A 21054-nucleotide genomic window follows, 5' to 3' on the forward strand; every position below is an offset into this window, starting at 1 on the left:
GCAATATGCAGTCAGAGCCTCATTATTCGACTTGGTATCAACGAGGCCCATTATCGATAGAGAGAGGCAATGTGCAGTCAGAGCCTCTTTATTCGACTCGGTATCAACGAGGGCCCGGTAATGGGCGGAGGTTCAGGGTGAACCTGGACAGGTGATGGTCATGCAACCGAATTCAGTGTTTTTTTGTTGTGCTGAATAGTTGCATTTTTACTTCTTGTTCTACTAATATTAGACAATTCTGCACAATTATGCAGCTCATAAATTCTTTGATGTGAATTATAACAAAGTAATATGATAGTTTTGTTTCACAAAGTAGGTGCTCTTAATTGCTTGATGTTGATAAAAAGAAATTAAGTAAACTAAAATTCTACCACTATTTATTATTTTTCATGAAAACACTATATTACTTGTATATTATTACTATCAAAACTGGGTGAGCTGAAACTAAGTAATGTATATGAGCGACTATAAATTACTTGTAATTTGGTAAAGGTTACACAGAGAGTTGTGGGTGATCTGTTTGGTGTTGGGGGGCGAATACTAATGCATGAAGTATGGAAATTTGGGCACCTCTTCTTGGTTGGCAATTTGGGCACCTCTTCGTGTATTATCATTTCACCATTTATACCTCATCAACACCAAATAACTCAACCACGATTCTTTTTTCCATCCCCAGAAAAAATAATAATAATAAATAATAAAACCTATCTAACATTAATCATGTGGTGGTTTTATCCCACCCTTTTCTGGAAAATATATCTTATCAGAGCATAAGAGCCTCTACTAACCATTTCACTCGAATTCCAGTGATAAAAGAGGTCCAACGAACTGATACAAGAATATGTTTCTTATTCTCTAACAATATAGGAATTAATAACTAATATTAAATACTTGTGTGGTTGTGTAAGCGATTGAATTATATTAATTTCCTTTGAATCATAAGATAAGTCATGACAAATTATTCTAACTGGTTTTTCAAAGCCGTGATGTGCAGAAAAATATTTAAAGTATTTATTAACTTAATTTAACAATATGACCAACAATCTCAGTGGAGACAATAAATTATTTTTCTTCTAATAGAGAAATTTAAATAGTAGGTCCAAAAGATTTCTATATTTATCCGTTATGTTAATATTATAAAGACTCCCCAAAAAAATTATTTCTATATATTAAAATTTTTATTTCCTTTCATTTTTCAATAGCGAAATTTAAATAGTTGTCCAACAGATTTCAATACTTATCTCAAATATTATTATTATTTTTATTTTTTTAACTCCCTCGTCCTATTGTTTCATGTTGAATATATATTTAAGCTTTGTGGGAATTGTAAAACTTTCCATACTTTGTTTGGAATCAATTATTTTAAGATTTGGAAAAGAAATCTGAATTGGAATAGGAATTGGAATTAAAATCAAATTCTATTTATATGTTTGGAACAAATTGGATTTAAAATGGGATTTTGAATAAAAAATAATATAATACCATTTCTGCCCTTATTTAAATAGTAAATAAAATATTTATTTTATTGCAAAATATAACACGAGGATAATTACGTGATGGAACTCTGAATCATGAAATTTATTTAAAAAAAAAAAAATTAATTATTAAAGATAATATTGGTATAAATGAATTATTTATAAGTTTTGGTTATAAAATTTTGTAATGTAGATTTCAATATAAGAATACAAAACTGTTGAGGGATCAATCACTTAAACGCAGACTTTTAGTAATTTTGAAAAATCCATATCTTACTCAAAATTCTATAATTTTGAGGATCAATATATTAAAAACGCAATATAAGATACCCACGTATACAAAATATATATATATATACTTATCAAATCCTATATATAATTCTGTAATTCCAAATAACATAAATTCTATTTCCAAATCCAAATCCCATCAAATCCGGCATTCCAAACACAGCGTCACCGTCTCGTCGCAACTTCTCTTCTCTTCTCCATTCATCACAGTAACGCAATCTCATTCCTTTATTGCTGGTTCGGTAAGCTATAAAGGAGTTGGGCTGGTTCGGTAAGCAACAAAGGATCTGAATAGGGGCTAGGGTTTGAATCTACTTTATCACTCCCCACATTAATTTGTAGGTGAGGAGAGGCAGCTGCATAGGGTTTCTACTCTGATGACGATGGCGATGGAGGAAACGGCGGCGACAAGCGGTGTTGTTCCCAGGTAACTCTTCTTCCTCTTCCTATTCCTCTTTCGATCGGGACGGCAAAGCAAGGGGCTTGGATAACCATGAAGGCTGGCTGGCAGTGGTGGTAGCCAGATCTGACTTGGTTTCATCTAACTTTTGCCTATGAAAGCTAGAATATATAAATTTTCTTTTCTGATTATATCCTTCTACTCTTATTTCATATTTCTTAATTCTATAGATCAAAGAAACCATTCCTATCTGACCACATCAACCTTATGTTTGGTTCTTCATGGATGCTTATGCAACAGCGAGAAAGTTAACAGCTTAATTATTCATGTGAATGGATCTGAGGACACTGCTGCTTCTGCGAGATCTTCTTTACTTTGGTACTTTCTTTTTCCCCTCCACACACTCAATTTTTGAGTTTTATTTCAATGAATATTATTTTTTGTTATTCCAAGGGTTTCAACCTTTTTGTATTTCTTCAGTAAAAAATTCAGGTTTTCTTCAGATTTATCGGAAATTTCATAGTCTGTGGAGGTAAAACAGGATAGATCGAACTAATTTACCATCTTCTAATTCATTTTAATATCAAACTCCACAAAGAATTTAATCTAAGATTAATCAAAGTATTTGAATCATCCCATTTATAGAATCCATAAGAGCAGACACAATTGAGTTCTCGTATGGGTTGTCTATTTGGAGTGAATAGTTTGGAATTAATAGTGCGAATTGATGTTTCTAGACCTGCAACACCATTAAAAAAAATAATAATAATAAAAAAAAGCCTCTATTAATTTGTTTGTTTCTGAAACCCTATATTCAAAATTTGAGTACCATGCATTAAACTTGATGTGAAAATGGAAAAAAAAAAAAAAAATAATAATAATAATAATAAATAAATGGCGATACTGCTAGGAGAACTTGTTCATAAAACCACAAATATTCAAGATTGCTTAAAATTTTGGTGAAAATCTTCAAATTTGGCCTTTATATCTGCCCATGAAGCCTTGGTTTTGGTGAGCTTGATCTCTGCTTGTTGTTTGGACTGCTCCAACTTCGGCATCTGAGCCTATAATGCCCGGAATACCAACGGTTGAGATGCAAAGTTAATTATGAAGCTCTCATGTTTAAGGAAGATATTTGGAGTGAGAGTTTAAGAATGTATGGCGAACTTAGATCTTCATTTCGGGATGGATATGGTGATCAAACCAATCATCAGTTAATGGATTTTCTTTTATTACCATAAAAAATACATATATATTCACCCACCCTTTTTTTATCACACTCGAACTTGAACCACTTAATTTTCTATAATTTAAATTTATTTGAGAAAGTAGGGCCAAGTATTAATGATAAATTAAATGTCAAATTTTTTATCTTCTTGATGTGGGTTGCCCTAGTTGTTTCTTCACGGATGGACCAGAGGATGGTTTTTATTTTTATTTTTTATTCGTCCATTCTATCTTTTTCCAATCAGTAACACTTTGTTATTTTTTATGCCATAGGGAAAAGGTTAGGAACTTTGTTCCTCTCCTGAATGGACCTAAGGACACTCTTTCTTCAACATGGACGGGCTTGGCTTCTTACTTTGCAGCTCTTATGCAACAGTGGAGGGATAAAATTATCTATTATATGGTGCAGCGATGGATTGTTGCATTTTGTTTGACAGCGGTTTACATCTATAGAGCTATTTTTATTGGTGGACTTGGTTTAGTTACCATTAATAGTATGGTTTGGTTGATGTTTTTCCTGGGAAAATATCTGTCATCACCGGACCTACCTCACTTTATAGATCAGCCTCTCCCCGTAATTTCCCAGGCCGAATTCAAGCCCTTCGTTCGCGAACTCCGAGAGTATGACTTATGGTGAGTATCTTATATATGTGTGTGTATGTGCTTGTGTTGGCTTCTTTAGTAGTTCTAGTACTTAATGATCAGATGTCAACTATGGGACCAAGCTTGGTTTCATATGACTTCCAATGTGGAAGTTTTAAGTTTAAAACAATGCTGATGCTAACCACATGTTCAATGTTGTACTAGAAGAGGGAATGGGGTTGAGAGGGGCAGTTGTTGCTTTTTATGTTGAATCTTGTGACAACCTTTTCCAGCTTTTTGTATTTGCAAGGCTTCTTATTCATCTTTACAAAAACTTCCTTAATAGAGTTGATTGGACTTACCATGAAATAAAATAAAAAGAAAAGAAAAAGTTGATTATTTTTAGGCTGTATATACTTGAATTGTCCAGTGTGATAATATGAATTCAGAAGGCATCCTACATCCAGTCCAATTCTCCAAAGACGGGCAATTAGTTCAATGTGTATTTGTTATATACGTTTGTAGATTGTGTCATATAGTTTATTAGTTATATATATGCTAAGAAGCACGGACACTCCAAAATGGGCGAATAATCCGTGTCCGACACGTGTCGGACACGGACACGCGTCGGACACGCCCCGACACGTGTCGGACACGCCAAAAAACGTGTCTGGAATTATTTTATTTTTTTTTATTTTCGGACATGGCTTGGACACGGCTCGGACACGGCTTGGACACGGCACAGACACGGCTCAGACAGCTCGGACACGGCTCGGACACGGCTCGGACACGGCTCGGACACACTTTTCTGGATTTTTTTTTTTAATTTTTAATGCTGATATGTTAATTTTTTTTTTTTTAAATTTTAATGCTAATATGTTCTATTTTTTGTTTTGTACTACCCTAAAGATGGTGATATATATATATAGTAACTTAAAGATGCCACAATTCGCCGTGTCCGTGTCCTAAAGATGCTGATATATATATATACTAACATATCAGTGATATATATATATATATATTCCTACCTAAACATATCAGTGTTTTTTTTTAAAATTATTAATGCTGATATATATATATATACTATTTGCCGTGTCCGTGTCCTAATTTTTTTAGATTTGCCGTGTCGCTGTGTCCGTGTCGTGTCGTATCCGTGTCCCGTACCCGTGTCCGTGCTTCTTAGTATATATGCATATGTGTAAATATATGTTAAATTTAGGTCTCTTTTGACTTATCAAAAAAAAAAATTAGGTCTCTTTTGATGCTTTTAATAGAGACGGGAATATGGGATACTGAACATTTTTTGATTCTTTCTCATGATTTCAGGACCTACTGGATGAGGATTACCATCGTGGCCTTGGTGATGTCCCTTTTTTTGAGATTGCCAGTAGGTCTTGGCGACTTGTATACGCAAATCTTTTTAATTGGTGCTATTGTCTTTATATTCTTGGGAGAGCCTCTAAGGATTTTGAGACATTACAATCAATTCCCATTCAACCTAGTGATGAAGGTAAAGTGAAAACTTTGTCTTCCTTTACCTTTTTCGTCTTCATTTCATATATGTATTACTTTATTTGTTTTGGGTTGATGGTTAAACTTTTAGTTATCCTAACCATTGCCTTTCCAATGATTTGTTGTAGTTAATGCTATAAATGAGTAAGGGTGACATTTTTGTTTGTGTTGTATTCATGTCGTGTCATGGCATGGGTATGCTGCTATGTAGGTTAACATGAACACGACACTCTAGGACGCACATACACGCCTTAAAGGTCAATCCCATGAGTTAGTATGTGACGCACACGCATGTGCAACCCCTTGGTGATGTGGCCAAACTAGAATCTGCCACATCATCCCTCAACCAGTAAAGGACAAAATTAGCCCCAACTTGCTCCCCAAAATTGAAATTTCGATTTTATTCCTATAAAACCCCTTTCTCCTTCATATTTCACCCGTCCACAAACCCCCCTTTTAGAGAGAAAGCGAACCAAAGAGAGAGAGTTGAAGAGAGCCTTTACTCTCTGGCTCATCTAAGTCAAGTTCTATCCGCCTTCCTCTTAAAGTTTAGGGATAGTCACCGAGTAGGGCATGCTGTGAGGAGGGTAGGTTAGAGTTACCAGTTAAAAGATACCCTGCAAGTGCATACCTCGACAAGGTTACCCTCTACGATGGAAAACAATATAAATTGTTGGATCCCATTCTCAGTTGCACCTCTAGTGGTCCATCTCTTAAAGCTAAGGATTATGTCAATGGAAAATAATAGTGGATTGTTGTAACATATCTCCTTACTTATACCCTCTACAGTTTGCCTATAAAAGCTCAGGTCAAGTACCCAAGCAGTGCATGCTGTGAGGAGGCCAGGGTGATTGGTTTAGAGGGATACCGTGCAAGTGCAGGAAGGGTTACTCTATGATGTAGGACAAGAGAGAAGCCTTAAATAGCTAAGAACTCAAAAGAATTCAGAGTCTGAAAGTTCTAGCAACTAGGGTTGAAATTTGGAGGTTCGATAGTAGAAATGTAGAAAAATAAAGGATTTGAAGGGGAATAAATTATGATTCAAGAGAGAGAGAGAGAGAGAGGATTTGAAAATAAGAAAAAGCCTATTGGAATCACACCAACAGAAAACAAAAAACCTATTGGAATCACTCCTATAGGGCCTAGGCATTACACCTAGAGAAGGCCTTACACACTCATATCTTGTGAATCACTCACAAAGAAATCTCAAAGATATTTTTATTCATTCATTGACCGCATCAACAAGTTTACGTCATACAATTCTTATAGCAACTCATGACCCTAAGATTACTCCATGATTGAGCTAAGAAAAAATCGACTCTATAGCATAATAAAAGTAATCGCCCCGTAATTGAGGTGATCAATATTTGACTCTATGATCATAGTTGAGGCAATCTATTGACTCTTGGATTACCCTATAATTAAGGTAATCAATACTTACCTAATAGCATAATTAAAGTAACTAAAAGTTGACCAAATCTCCCAATTATTCAAACTCTATGTGCACCCATATTATCTAGTCTATGTTAGCTCAAATCTTCGAATCCTCGTTTTGGCGCCTTTTATACACCTTTAAACACATGCCGATTGGTTGACCTCTGAAAGCAAATCAATCTTCAAGTTGGGAGTCTTAGGGAGCTTCATATTGTGTGGAAATGCACCCAAGATAATGTTTTGAATCTAGATGCATCCAGAAGGTAATAACATCACAGAAGCTGAAATGACAATCACAAAGGAACTCTGCGAAATCATGAAGTAGAACTAGCAACACCCTGAATGTGCCTTTATAAAGAAAATGAATCGGCTCTCCAAGTTCAGCATTTGTCAAAAATGGCTCCAGAAATTGGAACAGGTCTACCAGCAAGCCTTGAAAGAGTTTCCTTCCAGCAATTTTGGCATGAAAATTTTTTGACTCACCAGCTCAAGCCTCACAAAGCTGAATGCAGAAACTTTAAGGGGCTGCAAAGCATGAAATGCATTTGCAAATAACTGATGTAGAACAAGGGAGAAGCCTTAAATAGGTAAAAACATACAGAGTTCAGAGGCTGAAATTCAAACAACTAGGGCTGATATTTGGAGGTTTGATAAATGTAGGAAATCAAGGGGAATAGAATAAGTGCTGCCTCTTGGCATCACACCAACAGGATCAGAGAAACAGATTATGGTTCAAGAAAGAGAGGATTTGAAAATAAGAAAAAGTCTATTGACATCACACCAACAGAAAACAAAAACCTATTGGAATCACCCCTATAGGGCTAGGCATCTCACACCCCCATATCTTGTGAATCACTCACAAAGAAATCTCATTGATATTTTTATTCGTTCATTGACTGCCTCACCAAGTTTACATCATACCATTCTTATAGCAACTTATGACCCTGAGATTACCCCATAATTGAGGTAATCAAAAGTTGACTCTATAGCATAATAAAAGTAATCACCCCCTAATTGAGCTAATCAATATTTGACTCTATGATAACCCCATAATTGATGCAATCAATTGCCCTTGGATTACCCCATAATTAAGGTAATCAGTACTTACCTAATAACATAATTAAAGTAACTAAAAGTTGACCAAATCTCCCAATTATTCAAACTCCAAGTGGACCCATATTATCTAGCCTATGCCCATTCGAATCTCCGAATCCTCCTTTTGGCACCTTTTATACACCTTTAAAGATTTCTGCCACTGATCTCCATCACCCAATATGCTAGAAAAGAATGGTAAACTCTGGGACCTTCATAGACTCGTCCATTTTCTACTGCCTTATATTTTCCACACATTCAGTATTTCCATTTTTCTCGTTATTGTAAAAGCCTTGATGTTTTTCACAAAACAACTTGGTTCAACAGTGAAATTGGTTGGGCACTGGAAAATTAATTGCCGCCTCTCAAATTATTGTATTTTCATTTAATCAATTTTTAGAAAGTTAATATTTCAAAATTGCTAGCATTTTTACCCCGCCTCCCAAAAAAAAAAAACAGAGGTGAAAAATTCTAGTTTTCATAATTTTTTTAGTGAAGGACAATGGTAGGCATTGACCTGCTTAGTCCTAAAATTCACCCATTTAAATGTCCAAGGGGGCTGCTAATGAACCCAGTTTTTGATGAAAATTTTCGAATCGACTTGTTTGAAGCTTGACTTGAGCTTGTTTATTAAGTAAACGAGCTGATCCCAAACATTGTTGGGTTCAGATCGTGAACACTAAGTTTGTGCTCATGTAGGCTCATGAATTCTAAGTTCATGTAGGCTCGTATTTGTTCATGAACATAAGATCACAAACATATTCATGAACGTAGGATTATGAACGTGGGCTTGTCTAGGCTCTCTATAAGTTAATGAGCAAGCCAAAATGATGTTGAACACAAGTTAAACCGAGCCTAAACATGAATATGAATATGGTTGCGCCAATTTTTTTTATTAAACGAGTCTAAGTCGAGTTGGGGTCGAGGTTTTCAAAATAACGATGAGCTGAGCTCAAACTCGGATTTTTGAGCTCATTACAATCCTGAGTTGAACCCTAGACCAAGAAACCCTAGCCCAAACAAACTAAAGTTTGGCTCAGCTTGGTTCATTTTCAGCCGTTTTCAAAGGCATTACATCTGTTGTAAAAATTCTAAAAACATTTTTTTCTTCCAAAAACAATTCAATTTTTGAGAATCTTTAGGAGAGAAAGATATGAGAATATTATGTTACAATATGGTAACCGCAAAATAATTTGCAGATGCTTTGGGGATACCTAAGGCCTTGCCTTCCCTTGCCTTAACCATCCTCCCGATTTTATGATTCAACTTACATGGAACCTCGGTAGGAAAAGACCTATTTTAGAAATCTCCTTCGTAGAATCATTTCAAAACTGGTATTTTGTAAATAGCTTATGTAACAACCTACTCCACCGCATAGTATGATATTTTCTATTTTAGACCCAAGCCCGCATGGTTTTGTTCTTGGGTGGCCACATATACCATTTAGAGATATCACTACCACATGTAAGCATTTCCCCTTTTTCACACCCAGGCGACGTGGAATCATGCACCCGTTGTTGGGTGGGGATTCCATGAATTTATATACACTGCAGTAATTCATTGTCTTTTGATGTCTCTAACTTTCAATTTGCATTGTTCCATTTTAAAATCATTTTTTCAAAATCACGCATTGGAACTATATGCAGTTCTGCAATATGTTTGTCTGAAAATGACGTGCTTAAATTATCCTCAGGGATGCACTGGGAAGAAGAGTGCAAGTAGATGTGGTTCATTGGCTGAGACAAAGATGGTAGATGTGGTTCATTGGCTGAGACAAAGATGGCCTCTTCATCAGATATCCACTCCAGCTGAGACAAGGATGGTCCCTTCATCAGATGTTTAGAAAGGCTAGAAGCAAAGTTATGGACTTGTGGGGAGAAAATGCTGGCTTAGATCCTTTTGTTTTGGTAAATATGTAAAAGCAAGATTCAATTGGGTGCAGACCATTTTCAAGAAATGTCTTTTGCAGCCTATCCTATGTCGAGTCACCCTCTTATGTGTTTGTCTCGTGAATGGAATGGTTGACCTGGACATGGTTATTAAACAGGTTATTTAATGTTACTAAGTTGCGGTACCTCTCATCTGGTTATAGTTGGGTTAAGTGCAAAAAAATTCAACTATTTCAGAGTTAACCAAATAGCATTTAACCCAAATGGTATAATCTTGAGAGGAAGAGTCTCTAAGGAAGTTAGTCCAACTAAACAATCCAGGCTTGAAGGAAAAGGGCAGTTCGTGTTTCTTGCCCGTAGGAAAAAACACACTATTCTAGAGTTGCAGATATTCCCCTGCTCTTGCAATGACCCCCTGTACTATTTTGAAGTTGCATGTAAGGCCACGGTGGTAACTTGTGGTTAACAGTAAAGTGATATGACTATATAGTGATATGACTATAATGCCCCCTTAGGCCTCACACACTATTCTAGAGTTGCAGATATTCGCCTGCTAGTACTAGTTATTTGATACATAGATTACTTATTGGTAAACAAAGTTATTAACTTAATAAGAACTAAATATAGTATACGAATTTATCAATAAAATAAAATAAAAAAGATATAGTATATACCAAATTATTAATTATTATTCACTAACTAGTAATTTCTTAATTATCAATACATATATCAATCACGTTATCAGTAACCTTTATAATTATATTTGCATAATTATTTAAAATATGCACTTCTCATATTTTAGATTATCTTATCAAATTGTTTAAACATTCTTAATTGAATCAGTTCTATTTTTATCGTTCAAGTGCATTTGTGGTTATAAAAGTTATGAAGGTATAAATAACTAGTGGCAGAGCCATGAATTTAAATTAGTGGGGGGCAGTGTTGAGCAATGTCATGGTTATTATTATGTTTTTTTTTTTTTTTTACCAAAATAGAAATATGAAAACTTAAATATCGATTGATAATAATTCTTTTCTATACATTTATGACTGTCATCGACGAGATTTTATATTTTGAACGTAACATGATAATTTATTTGATATATGAAATAATCTAACTAAATTGCAAGACTACTGTAGTTTTAATTATTTGAAATGTCAATTCACAAAAACTCTTATTCTTATTCTTATTCTTATTATTATTTTTTAATTATTTGTATGATTGTCTCTTCCTCTTTCTGTCTTGAAGAAAGAATGATAGGGTAAAAGAGAGATATCAATGACTAACGTGGAGGAGAGGAAATATATGTGTTTTGTAAAAAAATTGCAAAGAGGCTTTATGAGAGAAAGATGATAAGCAGTAAAAAGGAAGTGTTCAAGGTCGAGACTAAAGGCCTCTTTTGTTTGTTTGAATTGGGTGTACTTTTACAATTTTGAAAAAATTATATATTAAAACTAAAATATAACATTTCCTAATATGCACATAGAAACTTGAGGTTATTTTCCAGGCTACTGAGTCAAGAGTAGGTTCTACACAATTTGCTCTTAACATGCACCATTTGTTTTTCTTTCAAAGATGACCCGAGGATTCAAAATTTGTTTGTATTCTACAATGATTACACACTTATTTTCCCCATTGGAAATTCCATTTCTCATCATCTTAGGCATGTGTTGGTCATGCAACTAGGAATACCCAAAATATATATATATATCTATATATTAAAATATTTCAAATTACAATATGTTTGTGGTATTCGGTCCTATCTGAGGTCCCCTATAGGTTTCGGTATTTTTACCAACTCGATATTGACAAGGTTCTTTCAAAAAATTACACCCGTTCTATTAGGTCAGCCCAATACAACTGCAGGCCTAAGGAGAACTGTTTAAAGTTCCGATGAAAACTTAAGGTCCCATTAATTTCCAGTGAAACAACCTTGAACTTTGAAAAGTTAAAACAACGGATTTTGAGTTTCTTACCCGTTTAGGTTATATTTCAAAGTATCTGATCAAACACGATATTGTTAACGGGGTGAAGTTATAGCATTACCAAAATGCCATTTGGTGATTATTTCTCATTTTTAGACAATTTTAAGAAATCTTCAGATACCAGATTTGTGTGGTGTATGATTTGAGGACTGAAAAGTTAGGTTTTGACAACAATCACACAAATAGTTAGTAAAGAGAAGTTTAGAAGAAAAAAAAGGGTAATACAAGTTGGACAAATTCTAGAATAACAAAGAAAAGTACCAGAAAAAGATGTAATTGAAGTAGAGTATAGAAATCTAAGAATTGGAAGAGTTTATTTTTTAAATTCAAAATATTTATGGATCCACACCAAGGACTTGAAGCATATCAAATGTAAAACTACATTGGGAGCTATATGAAATCTGACTGGGCCTTTTTTTATTGGGGCCCTAGGCAATTGTCTAGTGCTTGAGCCTCCTCTACTTGCTACTTGGAGAGAGAATGAATGAAGGATTGTTATGCTAGTTTTATTAGTTTTCTCATTTTTTACTGGGCCCCTCTGTTCAGGTGGGGCCCTAGGCATTTGCCTAGTGCTTGAGCTTCCTCTGCTTGCTATTTGGAAAGGGAATAAATGAATGATTGGTATGCTAGTTTTTTCAGTTTTCTCGATTAAGATTTATTAATTTATTTAAAATTTTATATGAATATCTGTATGAGAAAATGAACTCAAATAATATAGTACATGTACTTAAAAATGTGCAATACTGCTAATTCTACTCCATTATAATCTTTATTTCCACAAATGTGTTCTTTTGGTAAATTGAAGTGTTCATAGCATGTTTGACTTGTTTCCTCGGCGTGTATGTTATAAGTTTCTTCTGGAAAAAACTGTAGACGTTTTTGAGGTGTTGCCATGTATCTAGGAGTGTAGAAATGTCGTCTCCGGCAGGATGCTAGACAGACATGGCCTAGCCTCTTACAAATAACCGTCTGCCCGTCATGTTATGCTACATTAAGTAATTAAGCCTGTGTGTCAGATGCCAATCTGGACATTTTATACTTAAGAGTCTTCAAACTGTGACCACAAGAGAAAACAGCACTTTCCAAATTTTGAATGTCAGCTGGTCCGATTTCTGTACTCCTTACTGGGTAAAATTTTTATCTGATTTGTTAGTTAATTCGATGATTAAGAATGTAATTTATTGTTGCTTTGCATATTAAGAGTTGAATGTGCCAGTGGCTAATGGGGCCGTGGATTTTTCATTCTATGCACGTCTGCGTGTAGAATTTTAAAATTTAATTATCTAGATATTATTTTGGTTTCTCCCTAGAAAGGGTGCTTTTCTTTCATTTTTATTGTCGTTCTTCCATGAATTGGTTTAGAAGCGTCTATGTTTATGCTAGATATTATTTTGGTTTTTCAAAGCCGTGATGTGCAGAAAAATGTTTAAAATATTTATCAACTTAATTTAACAATATGGTGATTAGGTTCCTTTGAGAAATATTTTTGAATAAGTTCATTCTATAAATAATAATTAGGGCTTAACTGTAGCCTAACGCCCAAAATATATTACTTCCGTATAGTATAATCTTTTAAAATAAATTATTTTTCTTCTAATAGAGAAATTTAAATAGTAGGCCCAAAAGATTTCTATATTTATCCGTTATGTTAATTTTATAAAGACTCCCCAAAAAAATTATTTCTATATATTAAAATTTTTATTTCCTTTCATTTTTTCAATAGTGAAATTTAATAGTTGTCCAACAAATTTCAATGCTTATCTCAAATATTATTATTATTATTATTATTATTATTATTTTAACTCTGTAAATTTCCTTTTTATATATATTTTTCTTGTTAATAAGTGTTGTACAACCTTTTTTTATAAAAGAAGAGCGCAACTACCTTTGAGAATCACTGTTATTTTTCATCTTCACTTTGGTTATAAATATAAGTTATGTTTATACTGTTGGAAACGGGGGCATTAAAAATATAAACTTTGGATTAGATTTGGAATAGATTTCGCTAAGAATTTTTTTTTATGCATCTCTAAACGAGCGCATTTTGGTATATTTACTTTCTCAAATCCGTTTCCAGATAAATGAGAAATTAGTTCCAAAGTATGGTATTTTGATAAGTCTAAGTGGGTATGCAAAATGTGGGAAGTGTTTATCCCACATTGAAAAAATGTTTAAACCAATTGAAATTTAAATAAGCCAAATTTGGGTTTGGGCCTAATTGTTAAGTCCGATTATTCTTTTTAAATGGAATTTTGGATTTGGCCTTTATTTTTTAGCTGGGCATATTCAAATGGGTGGTTGGTTTTGAAATTTAAATTAAAAGTTGGCTTTTTTCCAAAGGGTTGTATCTATTTCAAAAAGGTTGCATTTGTTTTCCAAAGAGTTGCATCTGTTTCTAAAGGGTTACAACTTATTGGAGTGGATGTGTCTACTGGTAAACAGACACCACATGAACCATTGCAATCAATTGGAGGGATGTGTCTAATGGTGAAGAGACACATATAAATGGTTGTGTCTAATGATAAAGAGACACACCCAATTCGAAAACGCACTTCTATTTCTATAAATACCCCCTTGAGCTGCCATTTGTTTTTGTTCAATTCAATTTTCTCTCTCTCCCTCTCTAGAGTTGAACCCAACCCAAGTGGGTTCAAACCATATGTTAAATGGTCCGAGCCACTTAGACCCTAATCCAATTTCATCGAGCCATATTAAGATTGGTCCAAACCATTTGGTTTGAATTGCATCCAATTCAGCATTTATATAGTATAGATGCATTTTTGAGTTAGAGAGAGTATTACACGGAGGAGGTTCGACGTATCCACGAGTTTGTAGTGCTACTATTGGTGGATGTAGACCGTTGTATCTTGGGAGATAGATGCCACTGAGTTCGTTAGCACCATAGCGAAGCGAATCTGTATTAAGGATATAGTATTCAATACTAGCCTTAGTCCAGGTTCTTTATTTATTATTTATTAATTTATTACTTTATTTTGCATATTTAATTAATTATTTCTAAGAATATTGTTAGTTATCTCATATCATTTTAGTACAATGGTTGTTATATCTTAAAAGTCACATGAAGTATATATTTTACCAACGTATATTGTGTTATCATTTCTATGAAAAGTATGTTCTCTTTAAAATTTAAAAGTAAAAAATAAAATAAAAAGTAATGTAAAAGAATCATATATTAAGATGGTCACCACACACACTATCACATATTAAAAAGATGATAATGTTATCTTTTAGTTTACAATACATATTAATTAACAGACTCAGATCATTTTTTGTGCATAATACCACTGTACGGTATTGTAGACAGGCGAGAGTGAAAATTATCCAACATGATGTGGGATACACTCGAGTGCATTGCATTGCATTCCGCATAAAGTAAATATTGTACAGATATAAATCGACAATCATAGTCATTAATTCAAGACAAACAATTCAAACAAGGAACAAAAAGAGTCCCAAATGAACAAATAAACTACAACTGAGAGAAGTACCAGCGGTATAACAGAGCCAAGGGAAAGGTTTATATATATGTTCAATGTAAGATAAAGATTAAAACCGAACAACTGCCATTAAAATGTGATCATAAGGAAGAAGACAAGAAAATAAAATCACAGAGATTCCATTAAAATGCCAATTCAATGACAATATGATCAATCAAAATACTCCAAGTGCACGGTAAAAACTTGGAGATTCCAAAGCAAAGCAACAACATTGATAGATTAACAATTTTGCTCCATAACAACAGAGCATCCAAATATATTCTTAACTAGCTAAAAAAAATTATGTTTTTAAGCAGAGTTAATACCGTTACTAAAACGAAACCAAAAAGAGAGAGAGAGAAAAAAAAAAAAAAGCCTGCGAATTATTCTTTCGATCAATGTTACCTAACCTGAGCCACAATTTACGAGTTTCAATAGTTCCCGTGAATTTTTACATTGTAAACCATGCTTCATAAAAATATAAAAATTAAAAAATTGCCACATGTAGATGAATAGATTGCAAGAAAGATATGAAAACAAACTGCAGCCTGTTAATTCTTCTTTATTAACAAAATTTTTTTCCTCCAAATATGGACGAAAGATGCAAAGAAAGAAAGAAAGGCAATGCAATTATAAATATTTTAAAATTACAATTATTTATTTATTAATAATTTAACACTTTCACTTTATTTCCTAACAAACAAAATAAGGGATTATTTATAATTTAACACTTTTAGTCTATCTCTTTCCTAAGAATGTCTCATTCATCTCTTATTCTCTCATTTTCGTATAATTTTTTCTCATCTTACTAAATAGAGCATAAAGAATAATTTAATTTTAGAATTGGTGACTATTACTCTTTTTATACTTTTTGATCACTTTAAAATTATTATTTTGATTTTGGTCACTAAAATCTAAATTTTTTAATGGAGGATTTTAACTCATTGGATTGGATGTCGAGTTGGGCTTGTTCAGTAAGCAATAAAGGAGTTGCGCTGGTTCGGTAAGCAACAAAGGATCTGAATGGTGGCTTGGGTTTGAATCTACTTTTGATTACTCCCCACATTAATTTGTAGGTGAGAGAGATGATCTCAACTCCAAAGTCTCCAATTTAGGTGAGAAGAGGCAGCTGCATAGGGTTTCTACTCTGACGACGATGGCGATGGAGGAAACGGCGGCGACAAGCGGTGTTGTTCCCAGGTAACTCTTCTTCCTCTTCCTATTCCTCTTTCAATCGGGACGGCAAAGCAAGGGGCTTGGATAACCATTAAGGCTGGCTGGCAGTGGTGGTAGCTAGATCTGACTTGGTTTCATCTAACTTTTGCCTATGAAAGCTAGAATATATAAATTTATATCCTTATACTATCATTTCATATTTCTTAATTCTATTGATCAAAGAAACCATTCCTATCTGACCACATCAACCTTATGTTTGGTTCTTCATGGATGCTTACGCAACAGCGAGAAAGTTAACAGCTTTATTATTCATGTGAATGGATCTGAGGACACTGCTGCTTCTGCGAGATCTTCTTTACTTTGGTACTTTCTTTTTCCCCTCCAGACACTCAATTTTTGAGTTTTATTTCAATGAATATTATTTTTTGTTATTCATCTTCTTGATGTGGGTTGCCCTGGTTGTTTCTTCATGTATGGACCAGAGGATGGTTTTTATTTTTATTTTTATTTTTATTTTTTATTCATCCATTCTTTCTTTTTCCAATCAGTAACACTTTGTTGTTTGGTAAGGTTTACTTTTACCTGTTTTCTATTTCAGCCTTTTTTCTGTCTAAAAACAGAATAATGTTTGGTAACATTAATTTGTTTGTTGAATTTTGTAAACAAGAAGCTTCCAACCTAAATATATATATTTTTTCCTCTCGCAGTTAAAGGCATGATTTGGATTTCAAAGACCTAGAGCACGTTGGTTCAGTCTCCCTTCTATTACCAAGTTAGTCACACAATTGAATTAAAGAATGGAAAGAAAAGACAGACCTAAGTGTGCACCCAGAATACGTATACGTCTGAGCACCAATGGCGAATTTCTTGAAGATTTCCTGGGTTATTGAATCTAAGCTTGAATCCTTTTTTTTGTTTCATCTGATACAGATTTTGGGTTGAAATCGGGAAGATCTTAATCGAGTTTTAATTATTTTCCTTGAAAATTTGAGCATGTTTGATGGAACTAAATTCATCTCGTGTCAAGAGGAACCTCGTGTTTTTTAGGTATGGAGAAGGGAAGAAGAAGAAGAAGAGAGAGAGAGAGAGCGTGTGGAACGAGGGAAAAAGGGTTTGAGGAGAGAGATTTAAACGAGAGACTTATGTGCGCGGATAAGTTGGAAACAAATTTCCTGTGTTTTGATGAGAAACAAGTTGAAACAACTTTTTTTGTTTTTAAAAATTGGGCTTTTGAAGAACGTGTTCTCAAATTCTAAAAATAAAAATAATATTACCAAACATGTTTATTTGACTTATTTGTGTTTTTCAGTCATTTGGAAACAAGAAACAGAATAGAAACATTACCAAATGACCCCCTATTAATTCATTTATTTATTTTTGTTTTTTTATTCTGATATGCCATAGGGAAAAGGTTAGGAACTTTTTTACTCTCCTGAATGGACCTAAGGACACTGTTTCTTCAACATGGACGGGCTTGGCTTCTTACTTTGCAGCTCTTATGCAACAGTGGAGGGATAAAATTATCTATTGTATGGTGCAGCGATGGATTGTGGCATTTTGTTTGGCAGCAGTTTACATGTATCGAGCAATTTTTATTGGTGGACTTGGTTTAGTTACCATTAATTGTGTGCTTTGGTTGATGTTTTTCCTGGAAAAATATCTGTCATCTCCGGACCTACCTCACTTTATGGTTCATCCTCTCCCTGTACTTTCCCAGGCCGAATGCAAGCCCTTCGTTCGCGAACTCCGAGAGTATGACTTCTGGTGAGTATCTTATATATGTGTGTGTATGGGCTTGTGTTAGCTTCTTTAGTTGTTCTAGTACTTAATGATCAGATGTCAACTATGGGACCAAGCTTGGTTTCATATGACTTCCAATGTGGAAGTTTTAAGTTTAAAACAATGCTGATGCTGACCACATGTACTAGAAGAGGGAATGGGGTTGAGAGGGGCAGTTGTTGCCTTTTATGTTGAATCTTGTGACAAACTTTTCCAGCTTTATGTATTTGCAAGGCTTCTTATTCATCTTTACAAAAACTTCCTTAATAGAGTTGATTGGACTTACCATGAAATAAAATAAAGAGAGAAGAAAAAGTTGATTCAGGGAGTTTTTTTATTTTTAGGTTGTATATACTTGAATTGTCCAGTGTGATAATATGAATTCAGAAGGCATCCTACATCCAGTCCAATTTTCCAAAGACGGGCAATTAGTTCAATGTGTATTAGTTATATACGTTTGTAGATTGTGTCATATAGTTTATTAGTTATTTATATGCATATGTGTACATATATATTAAATTTAGGTCTCTTTTGACTTATCAAAAAAAAAATTTAGGTCTCTTTTGATGCTTTTAATAGAGATGGGAATATGGGATACTGAACATTTTTTGATTCTTTCTCATGATTTCAGGACCTACTGGATGAGGATTACTGTTAGCCCCTTGACGGTTGTCCAAGGGAAGACATGGGCATTTCAAGGCCATGCCATGTCTTGGGAATACTTTGGCTTTGGTTAGACAGCCATTAGGATTGCTCAGGGGATTGTCAGTGTGCACAAGATGCTCAGCGTGCACACAAGATGCTTAAAAGGATGCTCGGCGTGCACTGGGGGTGCCCAGTGGCACTTTCGTAAATATGGCGAAAAGTGAAACTTGGAGTTTTGACTCGGGATCTTTATGGGAGGTACCTTGAGTCCATAGAAGCTGGTTGGCACAGACGGCACTCAATTTGGATATTGGGAAAGGCCTGAAAAGCCATTATGACTCCTCAAGCATGGGTGATGTTTACTCCTGTCAGAGTGTTGGATTTCCTTAAGACTATACTAGGGGGGGTCTGTTGAGCACATCGGTTGGGCTATGGCATGGCTTGCTTAGAGGACTTAACCAGCATGCATGGGCACGTGTTGCACCACTCCAAGATGGTTGCACAAGTGGGGAGCATCCAAGATATTGAAGGGCAAACAAGTGGGCACCGACACGCGCGCTGATATGCAGCGGCGCATGTGCGGGCGTGCAGGTGGGCGCGCGGGTAGGCGTCCAACCTAGTGTGCGCGAGCGTCTAGCTCGGCGTGCGCATGGGCGTCCAGGTGGGTGTACAGCCACGGGCGCATGAGGGTTCAAACATGGCGCGTGAAAAAGGGCATTAGTGTGTGCGCCGGCGTGCACTTTGGTGTACACCCGAGCGTGCGCATGGGCGTGCATGGCTTGGCACGCCGTGCACTCAGAGACATATATATGTGGGTGCAGATTGGTGGACTTGGCTTGGGCTAGGTTCACAAGGTTAACTCAGATGTGGCTAGAGCATGGATAACACAAAGTCATGGCTTGCGGTTACAAGAGGTGGTGGCTTAGTGGGCTCGGTCGGTTGGGGGAAGTTACTAGCACTTCCCACTCACCATGGGAAGTAGGGGAGTGCTGAGTAACCTCCCAAGCATGTGGCACAATTCTGAGAGGACCAACACACAGGCAGTTAAGGGTGGTTTCTTCCACTATGCAGAATGTAACTTCTTGTGGTTATGTGGCATGAGCAGAACATGCCAACAAGTCTAGCAGTTGGGCTTGTCAACTGCATTATAGTGCTGGCACATTTAGAGGGTGCCAGCACGACCCTAGGTGGATGGGGGTGTCATCCATCATCTTAGTGGGCAGTTATGGGCGGTTTTGAGAGTGGCCTATATAATGCTAAAGTGGGATTTGTAGAGGGAACAGAGAGGAGGGTGTGAGCCTTGGTTGTTCCTTGTACGAACTCATGTTCCTTTGTAATATGTTTAATATGAGCAAAGGTTGGGGCTTGTACCTGTAAACTGTGTGTGCCTTCTTTATATTTCTATACTGTGTGTATTGTGTTGTTGTGTTGGCTGAGACTTGGTGGCCCCAAGTGCCATTACAGAGGCAAAAATTCGTGGTGTAATTCAGCCCTGTAACAATTGGTATCAGAGCCCCGTTCTACGATGGCTGGAGGTAATACTCGTGAGAGAGTTCCCCGTTTGGAAGAGTTCGTGGGTTTTCCTACAGAAACAGAGGTACAAGATGGTACAGAGAGCCTTATTGTTCGAATCAAAAACTTGGCTTCTGAAGTGGAGATCTTGAAGACTGATCCTGATGGGTTTGGTGACTTCATGCCGGCCACCAAAGAGCAATTGACCCGTATCTCTGAAGATATTGAGTCGCTGACTGATGTCTTCAAGAAGAACCTGAAAGACCTTGAAGATGGAGTGTCCTTGGTGAAGAGGGCCATTCATGGGAGTTCCAGAGGTGGTGGTGATCCTCTTTCGCAGAAGATCAAGGTGCCGGATTTTAAGTCTTTCAGTGGTACCCGAAATGCCAAAGAGTTGGAGAATTTCCTATGGGACATGGAGCAGTACTTCAAGGCTGCTCGGATCCCCGATGGCGAAAAGGTGACCATTACAAGCATGTATCTGTCTGGTGATGCAAAGCTTTGGTGGCGCACACGGACAGAGGACAATGCTTCTGCGGGTAGGCCTCGAATTGAAGTTTG

The 21054-nt window shown here is 35.6% G+C and overlaps 2 protein-coding genes across 4 annotated transcripts; both read left to right on the forward strand.

Moving 5' to 3' along the window:
• The first annotated feature begins 1853 nt into the window (after nt 1-1853).
• On the forward strand, nt 1854-10084 carry LOC132299952 (protein RER1D-like). 2 transcript variants are annotated; one of them, XM_059796848.1, is made up of 6 exons: nt 1854-2034; nt 2106-2190; nt 2464-2541; nt 3664-4023; nt 5299-5482; nt 9704-10084. In XM_059796848.1, exons 2-6 carry the CDS (start codon nt 2141-2143, stop codon nt 9851-9853), a joined length of 822 nt encoding a protein of 273 aa, XP_059652831.1. In that variant the 5' UTR covers nt 1854-2034; nt 2106-2140; the 3' UTR covers nt 9854-10084. The 2 variants fall into 2 exon arrangements, with proteins under 2 accessions (XP_059652831.1, XP_059652830.1); XM_059796847.1 differs by having other exon boundaries at nt 1854-2190.
• Nucleotides 10085-16381: 6297 nt separating this feature from the next.
• LOC132299953 (protein RER1C-like) lies at nt 16382-20369 on the forward strand. 2 transcript variants are annotated; one of them, XM_059796849.1, is made up of 4 exons: nt 16382-16581; nt 16843-16920; nt 17962-18321; nt 18968-20369. In XM_059796849.1, the coding sequence occupies exons 1-4, from the start codon at nt 16538-16540 to the stop codon at nt 19071-19073; spliced, it is 588 nt and encodes a 195-aa protein (XP_059652832.1). In that variant the 5' UTR covers nt 16382-16537; the 3' UTR covers nt 19074-20369. The 2 variants fall into 2 exon arrangements, 1 of the variants encoding a protein (XP_059652832.1); XR_009480244.1 differs by lacking the exons at nt 17962-18321; nt 18968-20369 and adding an exon at nt 17265-17953.
• Nucleotides 20370-21054: the final 685 nt, after the last annotated feature.

The sequence above is a fragment of the Cornus florida genome, unplaced genomic scaffold (genome assembly GCF_030987335.1).
Source record: "Cornus florida cultivar Cherokee Brave unplaced genomic scaffold, ASM3098733v1 CherokeeBrave_3.0.0_Hap2_Chr03, whole genome shotgun sequence".
In the NCBI taxonomy this organism is placed as follows: Eukaryota; Viridiplantae; Streptophyta; class Magnoliopsida; order Cornales; family Cornaceae; genus Cornus; species Cornus florida.